At 40.3% G+C, this 19,805-nt stretch overlaps 3 protein-coding genes across 7 annotated transcripts in view; all 3 read right to left on the reverse strand.

Moving 5' to 3' along the window:
• Positions 1-3,768, reverse strand: part of nptnb (neuroplastin b) — a 30,466-nt gene extending 26,698 nt beyond the window's left edge. For both annotated transcript variants that reach the window (XM_041043280.1, XM_041043272.1), the window contains exon 1: positions 3,304-3,768. In XM_041043280.1, the coding sequence (XP_040899214.1) occupies positions 3,304-3,379 (76 nt within the window). In that variant the 5' untranslated portion in view covers positions 3,380-3,768. The remainder of the gene's footprint in view (positions 1-3,303) is intronic.
• Positions 3,769-8,262: 4,494 nt separating this feature from the next.
• Positions 8,263-15,973, reverse strand: LOC121184830 (UDP-glucuronosyltransferase 2B13-like). Of its 3 annotated transcripts, none has more exons than XM_041043118.1 (3): positions 15,592-15,973; positions 13,543-14,283; positions 8,835-10,344 (listed from the first exon to the last, which is right to left on the reverse strand). In XM_041043118.1, the coding sequence occupies exons 2-3, from the start codon at positions 14,255-14,257 to the stop codon at positions 9,464-9,466; spliced, it is 1,596 nt and encodes a 531-aa protein (XP_040899052.1). In that variant the 5' UTR covers positions 14,258-14,283; positions 15,592-15,973; the 3' UTR covers positions 8,835-9,463. The 3 variants fall into 3 exon arrangements, with proteins under 3 accessions (XP_040900688.1, XP_040899052.1, XP_040899843.1); XM_041043909.1 differs by lacking the exon at positions 15,592-15,973 and adding an exon at positions 14,791-14,911; XM_041044754.1 differs by lacking the exons at positions 13,543-14,283; positions 15,592-15,973 and adding an exon at positions 11,542-12,668 and having other exon boundaries at positions 8,263-11,063.
• Positions 15,974-16,104: 131 nt separating this feature from the next.
• LOC121183558 (UDP-glucuronosyltransferase 2C1-like) lies at positions 16,105-18,518 on the reverse strand. Of its 2 annotated transcripts, none has more exons than XM_041041914.1 (2): positions 18,403-18,518; positions 16,105-18,013 (listed from the first exon to the last, which is right to left on the reverse strand). In XM_041041914.1, exon 2 carries the CDS (start codon positions 18,011-18,013, stop codon positions 16,433-16,435), a length of 1,581 nt encoding a protein of 526 aa, XP_040897848.1. In that variant the 5' UTR covers positions 18,403-18,518; the 3' UTR covers positions 16,105-16,432. The 2 variants fall into 2 exon arrangements, with proteins under 2 accessions (XP_040897848.1, XP_040897029.1); XM_041041095.1 differs by having other exon boundaries at positions 18,323-18,418.
• Between the last annotated feature and the right edge of the window lie 1,287 nt (positions 18,519-19,805).

A 19,805-nucleotide genomic window follows, 5' to 3' on the forward strand; every position in this document is an offset into this window, starting at 1 on the left:
AGCCGAAGACGTAGGCTGATTCTGTGATTTCTTGTAAAATGATCTTGTAAAAATGTGCTTGTTTCATTTATGCATATTATTAGGGCCCGAGCACCGAGTGGTGCGAAGGCCCTATTGTTTTTGTAATGTTTATTATTATTATTATTATTATTATTATTATTATTATTATTATTCCTCCCAAACAACTGCATTTTTCAACCCCTTCCCATGCTCTAAAACGCCTGAAATTTTGCACACTCATCAGGTCTGGTGAAAAATTTGATATTTTGTGGTCGTTGTAAATGGGGGGGGCAAAATGGCTCTGCAGCGCCCCCTTGAAATTTTCAAAACCCCCCTCCCATTGGGCTTAGTTTGTCATAGGTGCATGAAAATTGGTACACATGTTGATCATACCGAGACACACCAAAAAGTCTCTTGACACCATGACCTCAACCCAACAGGAAGTCCGCCATTGTGGTCGGAAGTTGGCGATTTTGGCGAATTACACCATTGGTATGCGGACGAACTCGTGCTAGGGATTTCACCCGATCCACTTCATATTTGGTGGACCTCACCTCAAGACCATGATGATCAAAAGTTATCACAGAGTTTTCTCTAAGTTAAAGGGCGTGGCCTCTGTGGCCCGCCAAAGTTTGGTGGCGTTTGGTGAATTTGCCATGACATTTTGAATGGCTCTCACGTCCACATACTTTATCCAAACATCTTCAAACTTTATGAGCATGATCAGGGCTCTGCCCTGAACGCCTCCATATGTCAAACTCCCGCCTTACTCGTGGCGTCCCCTGCTGGTAACAGGAAATGACCTATTTTTACTCTGAAGTGTACTGCTCCTTAATAGTTGACACCATCAGCTTGGTTTCTGCTCTACAACCTTCCCAACTACTTGGTGAAGCTACATTATAAAGGCCGTGAAGCTGGGTGCAATGGCATCTGTGTGGCGGCGCGGCAACTGACGATCCCTCGCCGTGAAATTACGTTTGGATTTGTAATGACCTTAACCACCTCCTATGATCCTAAAAATTCATACACACGTTCTTGGGGGCTGGTCCTAGACTCTGATGGGGTTTTTGTAATTGGGCGGGGCAAAATGGCTCAACGGCGCCCCCTTGAAGATTTAAAATACCCCTCTCCATATGGGTTTTTTTGGAATACGAAGATGAAAATCAGTACACATAAAGAACACTTCCAGACGCACAAAAAAGTCTCTTGACACCATGACCTCAACCCAGCAGGAAGTCGGCCATTTTGTTTTTGGCGGCCAAATTTCAGTGCTTTCCACCATTGGTATGCGGATGAACTCGTGCTAGGGATTTCACCCGATCAACTTCATATCTGGTGGACCTCACCTCAAGACCATGATGATCAAAAGTTATAACAGACTTTTCTCTAAGTTAAAGGGCGTGGCCTCTGTGGCTCGCCAAAGTTCGATGGCGTTTGGTGAATTTGCCATGACATTTTGAATGGCTCTCACATCCACATACTTTATCCAAACATCTTCAAACTTCATGAGCATGATGAGGGCTCTGCCCTGAACGCCTCCATATGTCAAACTCCCGCCTTACTCGTGGCGCCCCCTGCTGGTAACAGGAAATAACCTGTTTGTACTATGAAGTGTACTGGGGAGAAGAGGAGAGGACATAGGAGGACTCTGGTACTCATGGCTGTGCCGGCTGTGACTCCCGCGGGTCGCAAGGGGTGCGAGGGCCCGTCATCGCTGCTTGCAGCTTTAATTTTACTTAAGTTGTTTAGACTTAAATAATCATGAGCATTTTCACATACATGCAAAATTAAATCCTTAAGAGGTAGGGCAGCAGTGGTGTGAGGTTTTTCACTGCCTTCTCATCCTATCATCAAAATACACGTCTTATCAAGCCTTGCATAGTGGGTGTCTGATTATCCCACGGAAAAGACGAGGTGGACATTAAGCATTAAAATTATAAGTATGCAGAGTAATTCTCTGCCTTACTTTTATCTGAAAGAGGATTAGATCACATCTGTGACATTGATTTGTCAACAGGAGGGCTTGACATGTGGGTATGGCAGCGTTTTAAGAGAAAGGCAGTGATTATTTTGTTAATAAAAACTGAAACAGATTGATCCCATTTGCATACTAAAGCACTGACTTGTCAGGGTTGCTCAAGGAACCCATTGAGGTTCTTTTAAAAATGGAAAAAAATTAAGATTAAAAAGAATCCGCTTTCATTTCATGAATGTCTGCTGATTTGTGTGCCCCTCTGGGTGATGTGATTCAACAGAATTTGAAAACAGGACATGCTGTATCAGAGGAGGACAGCCTGGAACACCCAACAGCATGTTGCTGACATTTATTTAAAGCAAATCATATCAGTGTTTATTATGATTAATGCACAATGAATTTCTGTAATTAAATTCACAAATGAAGATCCTTTGCGGATCCGAATGTCTGTCAACCAAATCTCTCATTCACTTTATCTGGATATTTGTAAAGAAGAAACATCTGATGCTCAAACATGCTAAATGAGGAAATAACAATGCTAATTGTGTATTTAGTTTTGCAGTAACTGAAAACTGAAGTCAGGCAATACAGAAAGGTCCATTTAAACTGACAGGAAATGTGGCACATTAGGGAAGTACCTTTGTCAAACAAATAGATGCCGAGGTCCAACACCTAAGACCCGGATATTTACAGTATTTAAAACACACACACACTTTAAGCCTTGTGTTTGGTGTTGACAGTCCTTGATCAGCATCCAGAGCAGGTTAGTCTTGCTTGACACACTGCTACCCAGCCCCCCTTTGACTAAACAAAACGCACACTGACAGCCTTAGGCTACCCATAGGCTACTACTGGGAAATATTCAGAGCTAATGCCATGAAGGTACAAAACCTCAGTTTTGTTCCCACCAACAACGCTGTTTGTCTGTTTTAAAAACAAATTTGACAACATATTCGACTTGTCCCAAAGTGACAGTTAATTCAGATACGACTACACTACACCCAGTTTGCAATAAATACGATAACCTTGCAAGAAAAAATAAATAAATAAAAGAACAGAAAACCCAGCAACGTCAGTTTTCTGTTTCCTCACTTTTGAGTTCCGTAAAGGCAAAAACTGTGTGGTCAGTGACTGAATCAGATGTGCTGGTGTCTAACTCTGGCCTTGGCTGTCGAGATGCGTAAAACTACAGTATAGTAGAGGCTTTATCGCAGTCATTCTCAGAATCCTCTTTGGGGACATTTGGCTCGGGCGTCCTCACACAAGTCAAGTCACTTTCCCTCATCGCGATGTTTACAATTATGACACGGTCACATCTGCTTTCTTACCGTTTTGAGACGAGATGAAAGGCAGCATCAAGTTCCCCAAAAGGACCGCCGCCAGCATCACTGCCTTAGGATGCATTGTTGGGGCTCGATGAGAGTACCAGGGTCTCGGTCGGACGAATGTGGGAGGAGAGCTCGTGTATTGATCACAAGATCTAGAGAGATGGGCCCAGCATAGCACTGGGCTCTTTAAAAAAAATAGTCAGCCGAGGATGATGTTGAAAAAATATATTTGTAGAAATATCTCCCCGATTCAAAGACCTTTAGAGGACAGCGATGGGTGAAGGGTCCGGGACGAGGCCAGCGGCTCAGGAATGCCGATGTGAAGCCATAAGGCGGTGAAGAAGCCTCGTCGGATTGCGGAGGAGAGGTCTTTAGATGTCAGGGAGATTGTCCACAGTGTAGTTCTGAAGATTCAAAGATGCGCAGACCGATGCGCATTTGCGCTCTCGCGGTCACGGTTCGGTGATTAAAATGAAAGTGGCGCACAAATTATTCCCTACGGGAAGTGATGTAGCCGAAACATAAGTCTGTTATCAGCACCGGTCTATTTTTAAAACAAAAAAAAAAAAAAAAAAAAAGAACAGATGCTGGGAGGACACCAACGGCAGCAACGACAAGCTGCGCGTGCCCTATGCGCTCATGACCGTGGATAAACACACACACACGCACACAGTCATGCTCACACGCTTACATACACATATAACACGTATGTAATTAATGTTGTTTGTGAACTCCAGTTATTATGTGGCTCCTCAGCCTTCACTTCCTTATCCACGGATAAGATTTTTTTTTTCTTTTGAGGTGAGATCACCTGCCATTTGGAGGAGGGTGTTCCTGCTTATTCAGTTATTCAGTATTTACTGAGCTTTCGACCACGGTGATAACCTATGTGATTTCCTAACTCAGCATTAATGTAACCTGTTAATTATCAGCTGCTTTGTCACCGGTAGTCAAGTCAGGATTGCGACAAATTATGCAAAGCAAGTGACAAATAGGTTTGAAAGCAAGATCTGAGAAGCTGCATTTAAAAACTTGCAAGGGGTTGTTATGCAGATGAAGTGAGAGCGACCCTGCAGCAGTTTTCAGCAGTCACACATCTCCAGGCGTGTTCCACGGTGCCCAAACGTTCGCTCTTGTCAGGTTTTAGTGTGAGGAGATTATGGTGATGATCTTGAGCTCACTGAGGTCATTTAGAAATTATGTCATCGCATCAGTGGCCTGGGTGATCTCAAGCTGTACGTACCACATCCCCTTGAAAGTTCAACATGGCCTCCTGTAATCCCCTCTATCCTTAATCAGTGCTGCTGCATGGGCGACCTCATGTGGCCGCTTGAGGTAAACAGAAAAGAGTCTGCATGCATGTCTTTTTTTTTTTTTTTTTTTTTAATTAATAAAACAACTGGAAAAAAGGAAAGGGGAAAAAAACACCTGAGCTATTACATTTATAACTAGCCCCCGTAGCTTTAAGAGATACATTCTGTGATCTTTCTGTAGTTAGTTATCTTTTTATTTGTAAGAAAACCTACTTTTTAGTAAGTTTTAGTGTAAATTTGGGTCTGTAACCTGATTCTTTGATGTAAAAGGCTCGCCCTTTGATATCTGCCTACGCCTCCATGCATGTAATTTTTGCTGGACTATTGCAGAGGGCCAGTCTGTGCTCAACTGCAGAACAAACTTCCCTCCACTTTACAGCCCTCCCTCCAGTTTGTCCATGGGAGACCACATTTAAAATGTAACCCCACCTGAAACCTCACACAGGCCAATCAGCTAGAGAAAAGTCAGAGCAGACGGCACACCCTCTTTTGTTCAAAACCAATCAGAGTGGAAGTGTGGCATTTTGCCCGAGGCAAAACTTACCCCTGGATGCGTTAATTACGCATCACTTAGCTGTTGCCAATGTGTTCACAACGGTGGACCCTCTTTTGGGCTTTTTACAACGATTGTCTTCATTTTTCGGTCAATCTAGTATGGAAAGTAGACAACAATGGCTTACCAGGCTGAAAAATGAACTTAGCAACAGTCCTCTGGTATCAAATGTGGCTTTTGGCTTTATCCTCATGGGACTAGAGAAGCTGGTGGAGCTGGAGTTTGAGTGTCCTTGCAACCCTACATGGAATGGAGTGTTTTCATCAGCATTCTTCATCATTCCTGCCGTCATGGCCTTCACCTTGATGCTGATCATTCAAGGATGCAGATGTGATACGTGGTGCAGGAAAACTGTTTCCCTCTCCAGTTTCGTTCCTGCTATCGTGTGGCTGATTTTGTTGTTCCTCGATGGCCAATACTTTGCTTGTGCTATGACAGACTGGGAGGGTAGATTTGTACTAGTTGACAAGGCACCTCCGCAGAAGTGGTGTGAGCCAATTAGTGAGGGAGATGTCACCCCGCAAGAACTAATGCTCCGCTCGCAGCAGCTGTTTGTCTTTTCTCAGGTGAGTTGAATATTTTCTAGTTTACAGAAGATTATGTAGGATGAGAGGAGCGAAAACACCTCCCCCACAGAGTAGGCACCGTAGAGAATATATCCACAACGTTAAGCTGTTACATTTTAGCTGTGTTAGTAGACTTTGTTAATTAAAAATACACCTTTTCTGTTGATATGTACTAAATAAAGTGTTGCTTCACTCCTTTGTACCCCAGGTTATAGGCATAGTCCTCCTCATTTTCATCTGTGTGGGTCTCGTAGTGTATGTAATCAGAGAGAGCTGCCAACAAGAGGTGGAGATGCAGGATGCAGATGTTGCTGAGCTCACTGTGCTCAGGATGAGCTCTCTACGGACCAGGACATCATGAGAGGACTTAGACCGCCCACCACACCTGCCCTGCTGAAATGGACACTTTGTAAATATCCTCACTTTAGAGTTTACTCTGAGTTTTCATAATTATTGTCAATAAGTGCAAAGTTTCAAAGTACTTTCGCCCTGTAAAAATTGGACAGTGATGGTCAGTGACCCTGCCATGTGAGGCATAGATGTAATTGAAAACAGTGGTTCTGTTATTTTATTATCGGTGAATATGTTATGCCTGTGCTCCTCTGACTACCCTTAAAGGAATAATATGAAATGGGAAATACACTTATTTGCTTTTTGCTGAGAGTTAGATGAGAAGATCGATGCCACTCACATGTTCAGTAAAGGTGAAGCTATAGCCAGCAGCCGGTTAGCTTATCTTAGCATAAAGACTGGAAATAGGCGGACGCATCCGGCCTGGCTGTGTCCAGAGGTAACAAAATTTACCTTCCAGCACTTTCTATGGTCACTTATTGATCTGTTATATCTCGCTTTTTTGATCTGTAAAAAAAAAAAAAAACTGTGTTAAAATGATAATTGTGCTTTTTAAAGAGGGGGGTTTCAATTTTGGCAGTTCAATGAATGTGAACAGTTGCCAGGCAACCAGCAGAGACACCAGAAAGTTACTGCCTTGCCACAAAATCGTCTGGCTTATAACCTTCCCAAACCAGGTTCCTTCTTTTTCCAGTCTTTAGGCTAAGCTAAGCTAACTGTTCATTCCAGCTTCATATTTAGCGTACAGATATGAGAGTGGTATTGATCTTCTCATCTAACTCACATCAAGAAAGCAAATAAGCGCATTTCCCAAAATATCTAACCATTCTTTTATGGTAATATTTAACTTTGTCACATTTTATGAATTTTTAGTGGACATGAATTGTCATCCAGCAGCTCAGAGTAGTCAATACCACTCTCTTACTTTCAACTTTTTATACCTTGAAAATAAGTATTTCATTTTTTTTTAATCAGAAAGTTTTCGTGCCTTTTCTATTAGCTATATTGAGACAATTGGAATCCACCAGGCAGCTACTATCAATCTAACTTGTACTATTGTTTGAGGTGTGTGTGCCAAAAATGAAACTATGACAACAAAGTGAAATTTCACTTGAAATGTTTCTGTTTTTCCTCGTGGGTAGCAAATGTCTCCAGATTTACGTAGGGTCAGACCTCCATCATGTCTAATCCTACCTAGCAGTGATGATTCAGACTAAACTGATATTCCTAATGATTTACCTGTATGACGGCTAGAGATGTAAAACCATGTGTATGATGTTTTGTATCATGGCTGCAACCAGCCAAAAGTAGGATGTAGAGACAAACTCAATAACATTTGCAGCATGTTTTTTTTTTTATTGTTTTGTAATAAAAGAATTTATTTATTTAAGTAAAAACCCTCAGGGACTTTGTACAGTCATGTCATAATATGCATGTTAGTTTTCACAATCCCCACAAACCTACAATCTTAAACTGAGATGAACGCTCCCCAGGTGAATTTTTACAAATACCAATCCACTGTTGGACAAAACATAATCAGCTGAATCTTGCTTTTTTCACATTCACTGCAATCTATGGTAACATTGGGAATATCCTTTCTACCTTTAGTGGATTTATAGTAAATGCCACAGATTCAATACCTTAGCACAGGTGAAATATGGGCCCTTTGCTAAATAAGTCAACAGAAGAATCAGAGTAACACACCCTACTAACAGAATATCTACAGAGAGTAGATTCTCAGGTGAGCATCACCTTTGTGTCTTAGGACATCTTCTGTCCACAAGAGACTGCAGTTAAATGGATTTATTGGCTGATCTCTGCAGGTCTGTCAAAGCCAACACTTACAGCAGTAGTTTAGTTCTGACTTGTATTTCTTGTTATTTACAACATTACTCAAGCACCAGTTAAGCCCATTAAGTGTAGAAATTGAGGCAGACCCTGCTTGTTCATCCTGTGGCAAGGCTTATTCAAGACTTCCTGTACAGCCCTGAGGAAGTTGTTGTCTTTACCCTCTGCATTCCCAACCATTTTCGACACAGCAGGGTGTCATATTCATCGGCAAACAAATGTACATCCACACATGGGACTTAAGACTTTCAAACTACTTTATTTCCTCTCATGAGAAATAAACTTTTTTAATTATTTAAAAAATAGGGTTAGGGTTCTTGCCCAGAGGAGCTTGTCTATCACTCATGGCCTTTGGTGGTAATTTGGCAAATGCTTCAGCTATAATAGTTTTTTTTTTTTTTTTTTTTTTTTTTGATTTTTTTTTGTTATGGTAAATTTCACCCATAAACATCTTCAGAGACATATCTACTCACAAGTATTAAGGCACAGCTTTAGGAACTATGAGATAGGGAGACTTAAGCACAATGGCAGCTCTCTTAAGATGCAGATACTGTATTACTCTCCAGGTCCAAAGTATCTATCAAATAATGCAACTCACCAGTTGTTCCTTTTTTATGTAAAGGCAAAGATTGCTTCGTTTTCTCAAATGCTATATATTAAAGGTAAATTACGCTCTAGTAATACACCGAAAAGCCCATCCTGGTTAAGTAAAGATCAGTTTGCTTAGTGTCCTACTGATGTGTTGCATAAAAAAGCACGCTTGGGCTAACCACATTCAGGCTTATATACAGCAAAGGTTTTAAGCATATATAAGGGCCCACTACAACCCTGGTGTGTCACTTTAATCTTTGTGTGTGAAATTGGATATGTTTAAATCCACATAAGCCTACATTTGGCTCGGACGAGATAAGAACACAAATCCTCAATACTGTGGATTCACTCTGTGGCAATGTGGAGGAAAGAATGTAGTCATTAAAAAATGTAACCTACTGTGCTACAGTGTAAGAGTGAATTTGAAATGCCTTTACATATGCAAAGGTTCCTTACACTGTACCAATTAAAAAGGACAAGATCATGAACAGTAAGAGACTTATTTTGAAAGTTTTTATTTTATTACCCCCAAGCAATAATAGTACTGTACATTTTCTCCCAAAGCCCTTTCTGTGTGGGCTCTGATCTGAGTTTTCATATATTAATTGGTCACATGTTCAACGTGTATTGAATGTGGATGTGTAACTATGAACAGAATGTTTCTAAAAAATAATGTTCTCGCCAAATTGTAAAGAAAAAATTGATGTCAAAGGTATGAAATGTTTGTATACCCAGAGTACTGGGTATGTGAAATAACAATAGTTTACTGAATTATTTAGATTTGTTGTCTTTTTTACATGACTCAGAGCAACACTAGAACTTTTGCAACTATTAATATTATCCCTGCAAAATCACAGTACAAATAGCTAGGCCAATAATTTCGCCCATTTAATGATCATATAAGAAGCATATTTGTGGTTTAAATTTCAGTTTCATTACTACTTTAACTTTTTTAAATCGTATTTATCCTTTGTTCTCAGACAGAGTTTAGAGCATAAACACCTTATTAAGGCTGCAAAGGTGCCCAGAATAATCAGCACAACTCCTGCTAAGATTAGCATGACATCCACGGAGTGGTAGGAATACCAGGGCATTTTGTAGGACTCTGTTCTCAGGTGAGCTGCACCTTTGTGTCTCATGACAAACTCTATCCAGAAGAGGGCGGTGTCCAGTGGCTTCATTGGCTGATCTCTGTGCAGCCGGGAGAGTCTCTGCATGTTCATGATGTAGGAGGGCTCATTCAGGACTTCCTGAACACCCTGAAAGAAGATGTCTTCATTCATAGTGAAAATATCAATTATCTTCCCTGCTCCTCTGGCTTCAATTCTGACTAGATTATCGCGTTGATCAAAAATCAGTGGAAGTCCTAGTATGGGAACACCATGGTAGATTGCCTCTTGAACTCCATTTGTTCCCCCATGAGCCACAAATAGTTTAATCTTAGGGTGTCCTAAAAGGTCATTCTGTGGCATCCAGTCGACTAGTAAAGTATTGTTGCCCAGAGTGGTTGGTCTGTCACCTTTGTGCCTCCAGATGACTTTCTGAGGTAATTTAGCAAAAGCTGCAGCGATCTCATCTGCCAAGTCATGGGGAAGCTCTCCAATCAAAGTCCCCAGAGACATGAGGATGACTCCATGTTCTCCAGAGCTCTGCACAAAATCCTCCAGGTGTTGAGGCAGAGGTTTTGCAGGTTTACACTGGAAGCCTCCCATATAGATAACATTAGGCATGGTGGGACGAGGGAACTCAAACACAAAGTCCACTCTCATCAGCCACAGGTCTGCTGCTTGGAACAGGGAGAAGTAGTCTACATCTGGACCTAAATATTTCTTTATCAAGCCAACATAATATGGTACAATAAACTGTGCAATTTGAAACTCTGTAAAGCCAAAAATCATGACGTTAAAAAGTCTCTCAAGAAAGCTCATTTTATCTGATAGCTCGGTCCCTGTCATTGGAACATAAGAAAGAGGAGAAGGTGCAATAGAAAAATGGCCTTCACCATGACTAGTCCATCTGACATTGAAAACAAGAGGCAACCTGAGGTAGTGGGCTAGTATAACACCCCCTGGTATTGCAGGGTCTGTGAGGACAAGGTCATACTTGGCATCCCGTAGTGACTGTACCAGATCTTTGTCTTCAAAAAGCATCTCCAGCATTTTGCAAGTTTTCTCATTCATCTCAGAGGCCTTTTGTGCTTGTTCCATTTCCAGTTTAAAACGTGTCCAGAAAGACTTCCCTTCCCTCTGTATTTGCAGCAACTGGGCCACAAACATAGTTATAAATTCTTCATCAAATCCAGAATCCATATCAAGAGTAACTGAAGTATAGAACGGGGAGCTTTCCTTGATATACCAGCTGTTTGATGATCTCACAACAGAAACCTGGTGGCCCCTTAAGTGTAGTTCCTCTATAATGACTTTCATGTTCACCCAGTGGCTCCCATCCACTGGAAAAACAAGTATTTTCCCACCAGAAACCACAGCTGGACCGAGCAAGCAGGCAGTGATCCAGACCCAAGGCCAATTCATTTTTATTCTAAAGTTGGGAAAGAAAGAAAGCATATTATACCTTAGATTACATCTTATCAAGTAAGGTTTTTTCATGCAGTTTACTCACTATGCAGTCTATCTATATTCAGGTTTTTCCTTTTAATAAATTTGCAGTAGAATGTTTAGCCTACTGCAGTTAGCTTCATCACAGCAAATCAAAAGTAAGATTGGTAACAACGTAAATAAAAAGGGGGGTGGGGGGGTTAACAATGCTTTTCATGCTTTTTATGTAGCCTAATTAGTGACACATGATGGTATGTAAACAGTAACTTAATTTTTGTACATACACAAGCCATTTTAGCTGTACCTGAAAGAATCAAAACTATTGGAACAACAAGAAGGTATATTTCATACAAGCTAAAAATTAACTTCTGGAGACCAAAGTTCAAATCGAAAAAAAAAAAAAAAATAGCTACTGTATCAGTACTGTATATTTGCAAAAGATTTAATCAAGCTAATATTACCTTTATTGGCAGTCAGTGTAATTCTTTTTCAGTCTTTCTGCTTTGCCAGAGAGCAAAACATGTGCTAGTCCTTCCAGGGTCCAGAGTGAGCAGGACTTTGGCACTGCGATTTCATATTCTTAAAGGCACAGGTGATAAGAATGTACAAAGTGCAATAAAGGTAGTCAGTGGTGTTTAACTCTCAATCAAATATCAGTGACAAAACTAAATGTCTGGAAAATCAGAGCTTTGAAAACTGCAGGATTATTTGATGGTGTGACTGGCAGGTTTTGTCATGTTATCTACAATGCTTATGTGTGTGATCTTCTGAAAAGCAGCATTAAAAAAAAAAAGCTGGTATTTTATTTAAACTACTTAGAAAAACTACTGCAAATGGCTAAACAGCATAACCTGCTGGCTTGTCAATTTATCAGCAAACCATCTACATCAGTTTTTATTTTTTATTTTTTTAATGTTTTTTAAACATGGTTTTTCATGTATTATACAAAATAGAGTATAGGCCAGCTGCAACTTGTACCTTGGCTCATTTCCTCAGGGTAGCCTACTTGTCACATTTTCAGTTGGTTAGAATCCAAAGTAAATATTTAAATGATGCATGCATACTGATAAATGAAATGACTCTGCTTCAGACAAAGTAATCACACAGACTTGGCAGAAGTTGGCAGTCAACGCAGGTAGTAGAAAACTTTGAGTAGTTAAGTTGCAGTCAATGTCAATATCACAGTCCAAAATTAAAACATCTACTCTTTCAGTATTCAACTGATCGCAGCCAAGCTGACTGTAATATATTATCCAGTGTGAAAATTAACAATTCATCCTTTGTTAGTCAGATTTCATTTTTCTTTTCAAGCACAATCTGAAGCATGACCATACTAACCCAGCAAAAAACAAGAATATCAATATCAAACAAATTAAAATAACACAAAATATTGCCTTTACAAAAGAATACATTTGCTTTGCTATCACAATGTTGTTTATCTTTATTTTCACATTATTATTATCCAGTGAAATAAAGTTCATGTGCAAAATGTACATCCCTTGAATGATTAGTCATGTTTTGCTTTATGTTTACACATTGCAATGTAAAGGAAACTCTAAATAGGTAAGTTGTAGTCAATATCAATGACACAGTCCAACGTTAGTCAGATTTCATTTTTCTTTTCAAGCACAATCTGAAGCACGACCACAATAACCCAACAAAGAACAAGAAAAAAAGTAGTGCTATTGTTAGCAAAAATACTATGACATCTACAGAGTAGTAGGAATACCAGGGCATTTTGTAGGACTCTGTTCTCAGGTGAGCTGCACCTTTGTGTCTCATGACAAACTCTATCCAGAAGAGGGCGGTGTCCAGCGGCTTCATTGGCTGATCTCTGTGCAGCCGGGAGAGTCTCTGCATGTTCGTGGTGTAGGAGGGCTCATTCAGGACTTCCTGTATGGTAGTCTGCAATATTTTCCTATCCAGCACAGAAATATCCATAATCTTTGCAACACCCTTTGCTCTCAGTCTGGAGAGGTTGTCGGCTTGATCAAACACAATGGGAATGCCTACAATTGGAACGCCATGATATATAGCCTCATAGATTCCATTTGTTCCTCCATGACTTACAAATAGTTTAATCTTAGGGTGTCCTAAAATGTCATTCTGTGGCATCCAGTCGACTATTAAAGTGTTGTTGCCCAGAGTGGTTGGTCTGTCACCTTTATACCTCCAGATGACTTTCTGAGGTAATTTAGCAAAAGCTGCAGCGATCTCATCTGCCAAGTCATGGGGAAGCTCTCCAATCAAAGTCCCCAGAGACATGAGGATGACTCCATGTTCTCCAGAGCTCTGCACAAAATCCTCCAGGTGTTGAGGCAGAGGTTTTGCAGGTTTACACTGGAAGCCTCCCATATAGATAACATTAGGCATGGTGGGACGAGGGAACTCAAACACAAAGTCCACTCTCATCAGCCACAGGTCTGCTGCTTGGAACAGGGAGAAGTAGTCTACATCTGGACCAAAGTAGTGGTTGGACAATGCAGAATAATGTGGTCCAACTACCTGTTTGTACAAATGCATTCTCATGGAGTAAAACAACATGTTTTTGACCCTCTCAAAGAAAGTCATTTGATCCGTTAATTCTGAAGGTGGAAGTGGGACATAGGAAAGTGGAGAGGGTGCAATAGCAAAATGGGCCTCTCCATGAACAGTCCATCGAGCATTAAACACCAACGGCAATCCAAGGTAGTGAGCCAGCATAACTCCTCCTCCGTTAGCAGGGTCTGTCAAAACCACATCATACTTGGCGTCTTGCAAAGACTTCATTAACTCTTTATTTTCAATCATGTACACAACCACTTCACATACTTTCTTGTGTACTTCAGAGAACTTGTCTTTTAACTCCATGTCTAAAGCAAAACGGGTCCACGTAGATCCCTTGTTCCGATTAATTTTAATAACTTCAGAGACAAAAAGACGATAAAAATCCTCATTTCCACCACCGGCAATATCCACTGTGACAGTATTGTAATATGGAGAAGTTTCACTGAGGTACCAGCTGTCTGCAACTCGAATAACCGTCACAGTGTGTCCCCTTGAATGCAGCGCCTCAACAAGTACCTTCATGTTCACCCAGTGGCTGCCCTCATGTGGAAACACCAGAACTTTCCCACCATGGGTAGCTGGAGTAATGACAGCCAAAAGAGAGATGATGGAAGCCAAACAAAAAATCATCTTCAAATCTTCTCAAAAAGTGCAGTCTGAAATGTAAATAGAATACAAAAAGCAGATAGTTGTTACTTAACAAATCCACAAAATGTGTGCACATTGCTGGTGGAGGGTATGCCAGCCTGTCCAACACAGAGAGCTACAATGATGTTCCTTTTAACTGTCTCTCTTTTGTTTGCAAAAATTCCTTCTGGCCACCCTCACGTGGACGTAGCACATGGAGCCTCTCTCAGGAAATTAGAGCGCTGTTCAGTGCCAAGAACTCTCCGCACATTCTCTGTTAAACCCTAATCTCCCTGAGCAGATGTGTTTTTATAACCATAACTGTTTTCAGTCTGCATGAAGGAAATATTCAAGAGCTTTCCTCTCAGAAAACACACTATGCCTGCATGTATCATACATCCCACGCAGCTACTGTATATTCTCACCGATCAAATGTATAATCCTTCAACAATGAACATGTTTCAATAAAATCTTCCTTCCACTCAGTAACATCAACTGACAAAAGATAGAAACAAATGTCAACAAAGAGCACTTACTCTTTTCTCTGCAACCCAAAACAAAGGCTTTAAATGCCAGAGCTTACAGTGAAAACTTTCCTGGCACTTATGTCAACAAACTCTCTCAACTCAAGCAAAACAAAGTCAGTGAAGACTTAAAGTCAAACCAATGGGACACTGAAACACTTCCTGGTTTCTTTTCTTTTTGTCCCACCCTCAAAACAGTTACATGAGATGCTTGTGTCCTTACCAGGGTACTTAGTCCTCATAGTGCAAAGAGCCAAAACTGAAGTGTTATTAACAGGAAACTGTTACTGTGAAATTGTTTTACATGTGGTCTGCTTTCACTCAGTCAGTACATCTTATTCTATGAAATATAACCGTATTCTATGTGTGACATTGTGTATCGGACACACAAAAAGTAGAAAAACAGGTTTGTATTTATTCATGTTCCAAGTATGTCCTTTGGCTAACATGAGATTAGCACCCTATGCCATAATGTCAGTGTTACACTGACTGATTAAGCAGTCCAAAAAGGGCAACTCAGCATTTTCTTCTTATCTACGAGGCATAAAGTGAGAAATTTGTGTGAATGTGAGGCTGGAAAACCACTTCCTGTTCACTCATTTGTTATTTTCTGAATTTGTCTCACTCCAGACAACAGTTCTTCTTTTTAAAGTCTCTTTAGGGGAAGTAAAGACTCTTTGTGGTGCAATGAGGCACAACTCTACAGGAAACATGTTTCTTTACTTACATTAGACTTTGTTAGAATTGAGATAATTAGAAACTACAAGACAACATTTACAAGCTATAAAAATATTAAGAATGAACAGAACTCACTCAGCTGAATCTTTGGTTGGGTGATTGAAGGACGAATGAGGCAAAAGACACTGACATACAGATGACTTTATCTTGTGCTCTGGATCTGTAACAAAAGCCAGGCACTGATCAAGCTGTTGGCACACCCTTGAGGAAAGGGCTCCACCTCCTGGAAAAGATTTATTCAAATGAGTCATGAAAAGAAGAAAGAAGTGAAACATACTATACGAGTATGACAGGGTTCAGTCCTTATTATGTACTCTTAAAAAGTCACTGAGAGCCTTCTACTCTGAGATTTAGTATTTACAAGTGCTCCAAAAACATATGATTCTATCTCTCTCACACACACATACACAAAGCAGCAGCACCTGAAGCTGATTGCATTAACTTCTTTAGGCACATCTATATCAGTTATTTCAAAAGAAGGATGCTCCACCTGGTGGTTGGAGGTGTAGACACACACACACACACACCAACATTTAAAGCACAAATATGCACACTGATTAACATTACTAATTGACACATTGACATTCATTCCTAGTACTTTAATTTGTACAGAGTTGGTTATGAAAAAATTCACGTCCATTCACTTAATGCAAATATTTTACTCAAATATCAATATCAAACAAATTAAAATAACACACTGCAAAATATTGCCTTTACAAAAGAATACATTTGCTTTGCTATCACAATGTTGTTTATCTTTATTTTCATATTACTGTTATTTGGTGAAATAAAGTTAATGCACAAAATGTACATCCCTTGAATGATTAGTCATGTTTTGCTTTATGTTTACACATTGCAATGTAAAGGAAACTCTAAATAGGTAAGTTGCAGTCAATATCAATGACACAGTCCAAAGTTAGTCAGATTTCATTTTTCTTTTCAAGCACAATCTGAAGCACGACCACAATAACCCAACAAAGAACAAGAAAAAAAGTAGTGCTATTGTTAGCAAAAATACTATGACATCTACAGAGTAGTAGGAATACCAGGGCATTTTGTAGGACTCTGTTCTCAGGTGAGCTGCACCTTTGTGTCTCATGACAAACTCTATCCAGAAGAGGGCGGTGTCCAGCGGCTTCATTGGCTGATCTCTGTGCAGCCGGGAGAGTCTCTGCATGTTCATGGTGTAGGAGGGCTCATTCAGGACTTCCTGTATGGCCTTCAGGAAGTTATCTCTCTCCACCATATTAATGGTTAGAATCTTAGCCCCTCCTCTCTCTTTCAGTCTTATCAGGTTGTCATACTGGTCAAAAAACAGAGGTAGACCCACAACTGGGACTCCGTGATAAATAGCTTCTTGAACTCCATTTGTTCCTCCATGAGCCACAAATAGTTTAATCTTAGGGTGTCCTAAAAGGTCATTCTGTGGCATCCAGTCGACTAGTAAAGTGTTGTTGCCCAGAGTGGTTGGTCTGTCACCTTTATATCTCCAGATGACTTTCTGAGGTAATTTGGCAAAAGCTGCAGCGATCTCATTTGTCATATCAGCAGGAAGTTCGCTTACAAAAGTCCCCAGAGACATGAGGATGACTCCATGTTCTCCAGAGCTCTGCACAAAATCCTCCAGGTGTTGAGGCAGAGGTTTTGCAGGTTTACACTGGAAGCCTCCCATATAGATAACATTAGGCATGGTGGGACGAGGGAACTCAAACACAAAGTCCACTCTCATCAGCCAAATGTCTGCAGTAAGCATTAACTGGTTATAGTTGTTATCAGGCCCAAGATGTTTGTCACATATATCCTGGTAAACTAGCTTAGCCACCAGGTGGTCTTGCATTTGGGTTATTATATGCAAAATCACATTCTTAACTCTTTGAAAAAAGGTCATCTGATCAGTGTAGCCAGATCCTGTTATAGGAATATATGATATTGGTGAAGGAGCAAAAGCAAGATGACCGTCTGTAGCCAGAGCCCAGCGAACATTATAAACCAGTGGAAGGTTTAAATATTTTGCTAAAATTATCCCACCTCCCCAGCAGGGGTCAGTGAGTACCAGGTCAAACTTGCTGTCCACCATTGTTCTCATCAGCTCCCTGTCACCTAGCATTGCTGATACATATTCACCCACGGTTTTGTGAGCTTCAACCATTGCGCCAAACATTTCCAGAGTCATGGGGAGAAAACTTGTCAAGGGGAGAGCCCCCCTTTCAAACTCAATGACCTTAAATAAGATTTGTGTGACAAACGTCTGATCTATGCTCCTCTCTACCGGAACTGTGATGGTGTTGTAATGAGAGGAGCTCTCCTTGATGTACCAGCTTTTGCTGGAGCGCAGAATAGTAATATTGTGTCCTCTTGAGTGCAGAGCTTGAAGTAGAATATCCATGTTTAACCAGTGGCTGCCATCAGTTGGGAAGACCAAGATGTTCCCAGCTTGGCAGGCTCTGGGAATGGCCATGAGCAGCAGCAAAGCACTACAGCCACAGATCAGCCTCATCTGAAATAAAAACAATGGACAATCAGTTTGCACCAAAATATTCTAATACTCATCCTGGACTATTAGAATTAGATAAACACTTTTCTCTGTCCATAACCGATCATAACTGTTATTTTTCACTTTCATCATTTCTTCCATACTTGTACACAACCATTATTTCCATATTTTTTATTTCATCAGTTCAATTTCCTAAATCAGTTTGTCAGAGAGTTTCATTACAGTTACCCTTAGCTCTTGTAAAAAAATCAATACTCTCGATGTAAACGTGTTTAGACTGAATGCTGCTTCAAACTTGATTCAAGCGATTACCTTCACTCTAAAAGTACGACAGGACATAGAGTATACAAGCAAAACTACTGTCAAACATTCTCAACGGCAAAGCTGCTTACTGTAGTCTTTGTTTTCAGTCCTCACAAGAAAAGTTACGGTATTGAATATCCGCTTTGTGCGGCGCCCGTATTATAGTCCCGACGAGTCCGGACGTTATGCAACCCACAGGGGGAGGAGCGGAACCACTATTCAGAATGCACTGTGTCCCGGCGGAGTCCTGGGTAGTTAAGGGTCAAGGTTGGATTTGTGTGCGACCACCACCGATAAGGAAGTTGCTGTTTGATAAAATCAGTACATCAACATTTCGAAGCACTGGAATGTAGTTAGATTACTCAGGGTCGCAATTAATCTTTGATTTATAAGCTCAAGTTTGGATTACTTGTGTATAGACTTTTTTCATAGGGCATCATTATGTCACTGAGATGGCATGATCCCAAGTCACATATGTCAAGTAGAAATCAATATAGATAGATCTTTGTAGACTTTTTCAATGGGCCACTGGGGGCACAGACACCCATAAAGAAGAACAGTACTTTGTTCAAGATGTGTTGCAGAGTAATTTTGCTCCAGACAGTGCTGACATTTCTTTCCCAACAAAGATCAGAATGCTCCTGTGCTTTTAGTGCTTTCTTACAGTTGGATTTGTTTTCTATCAATATCAGTTTGATATCAGCAAGTATCTACCTTAAAAGTCGCATCCTTTATATGGAAATGTCCCTTTATATCTTTTGTTTTCATAATTTTCATTGTGCATGCTTAATTTATTAAATTAATATATTTTCTATATAAGCCTCTATATATGTTTTGTGTATCTATGAATCTAAAATCAATAATTTGACATCCTCTCTACTGGGTAGTGGGTGGAGTTGAAGGTATAGTTTGGTTTTGCTTTTTTAACTGAAAATATACAGTTTATTTCAGGTAATATATACAGGAGATGAAACTGAACCTTTTTTTAAATTCCTTGTAATATTGAAAAGGGAGCTTGTTCTGACTGGTTTAACTGATTCCTTAATAGAAACAGTATGAAAAATCCTTCAAGGCTTTTATTACTAAATAAATCTACTTCATTGGAAATTCAGTCAAGATTGGTGATCATAAGATAATTAGGAGACACCCTTTCTCTTGAGACTGAAAAGTTGCTGTGGTGCATGACTCAGTGTGGGTGTGTGTGCACCACACACTAAAGATAAACATTTTTTTTTTTAATGAATCAAACATAAATTTGAAGGTAGCTGGAAAGTGTTATAAAATATGTGCAAAGCAGAATTTCAGTGGCAGAGCTGCCCTTTTGTTGTTTCCTGATGCTGCTGTGCAGATGCAATAAAGTGGCTGCATGGAGAGGGCGACTATCCCTGTCTGTGAGTATTGAATAGAGGATGCTTGGAGAAGGGGAAGGAAGGGCGGGGGAGAATGGGGCGGACTCACTGAAGGAGGGGGAGGAGGGGGATGTGTCGCCTGT

The sequence above is a fragment of the Toxotes jaculatrix genome, chromosome 1, assembly GCF_017976425.1.
Source record: "Toxotes jaculatrix isolate fToxJac2 chromosome 1, fToxJac2.pri, whole genome shotgun sequence".
In the NCBI taxonomy this organism is placed as follows: domain Eukaryota; kingdom Metazoa; phylum Chordata; class Actinopteri; family Toxotidae; genus Toxotes; species Toxotes jaculatrix.

What these genes read in the sequence shown, in the direction of transcription:
- LOC121184830 (XM_041043118.1), bottom strand. Translation starts at nt 14,257, where the DNA reads ATGATTTTTTGTTTGGCTTCCATCATCTCTCTTTTGGCTGTCATTACT. An exon ending in ATTGTCCAACCACTACTTTG is followed by an intron (nt 10,345 to 13,542) that starts GTCCAGATGTAG and finishes AGAAATATTTAG; the next exon opens with GTCCAGATGTAGACTACTTC.
- LOC121183558 (XM_041041095.1), bottom strand. Translation starts at nt 18,349, where the DNA reads ATGTCCTGTCGTACTTTTAGAGTGAAG. An exon ending in GTCGTACTTTTAGAGTGAAG is followed by an intron (nt 18,014 to 18,322) that starts GTAATCGCTTGA and finishes TTTTTATTTCAG; the next exon opens with ATGAGGCTGATCTGTGGCTG.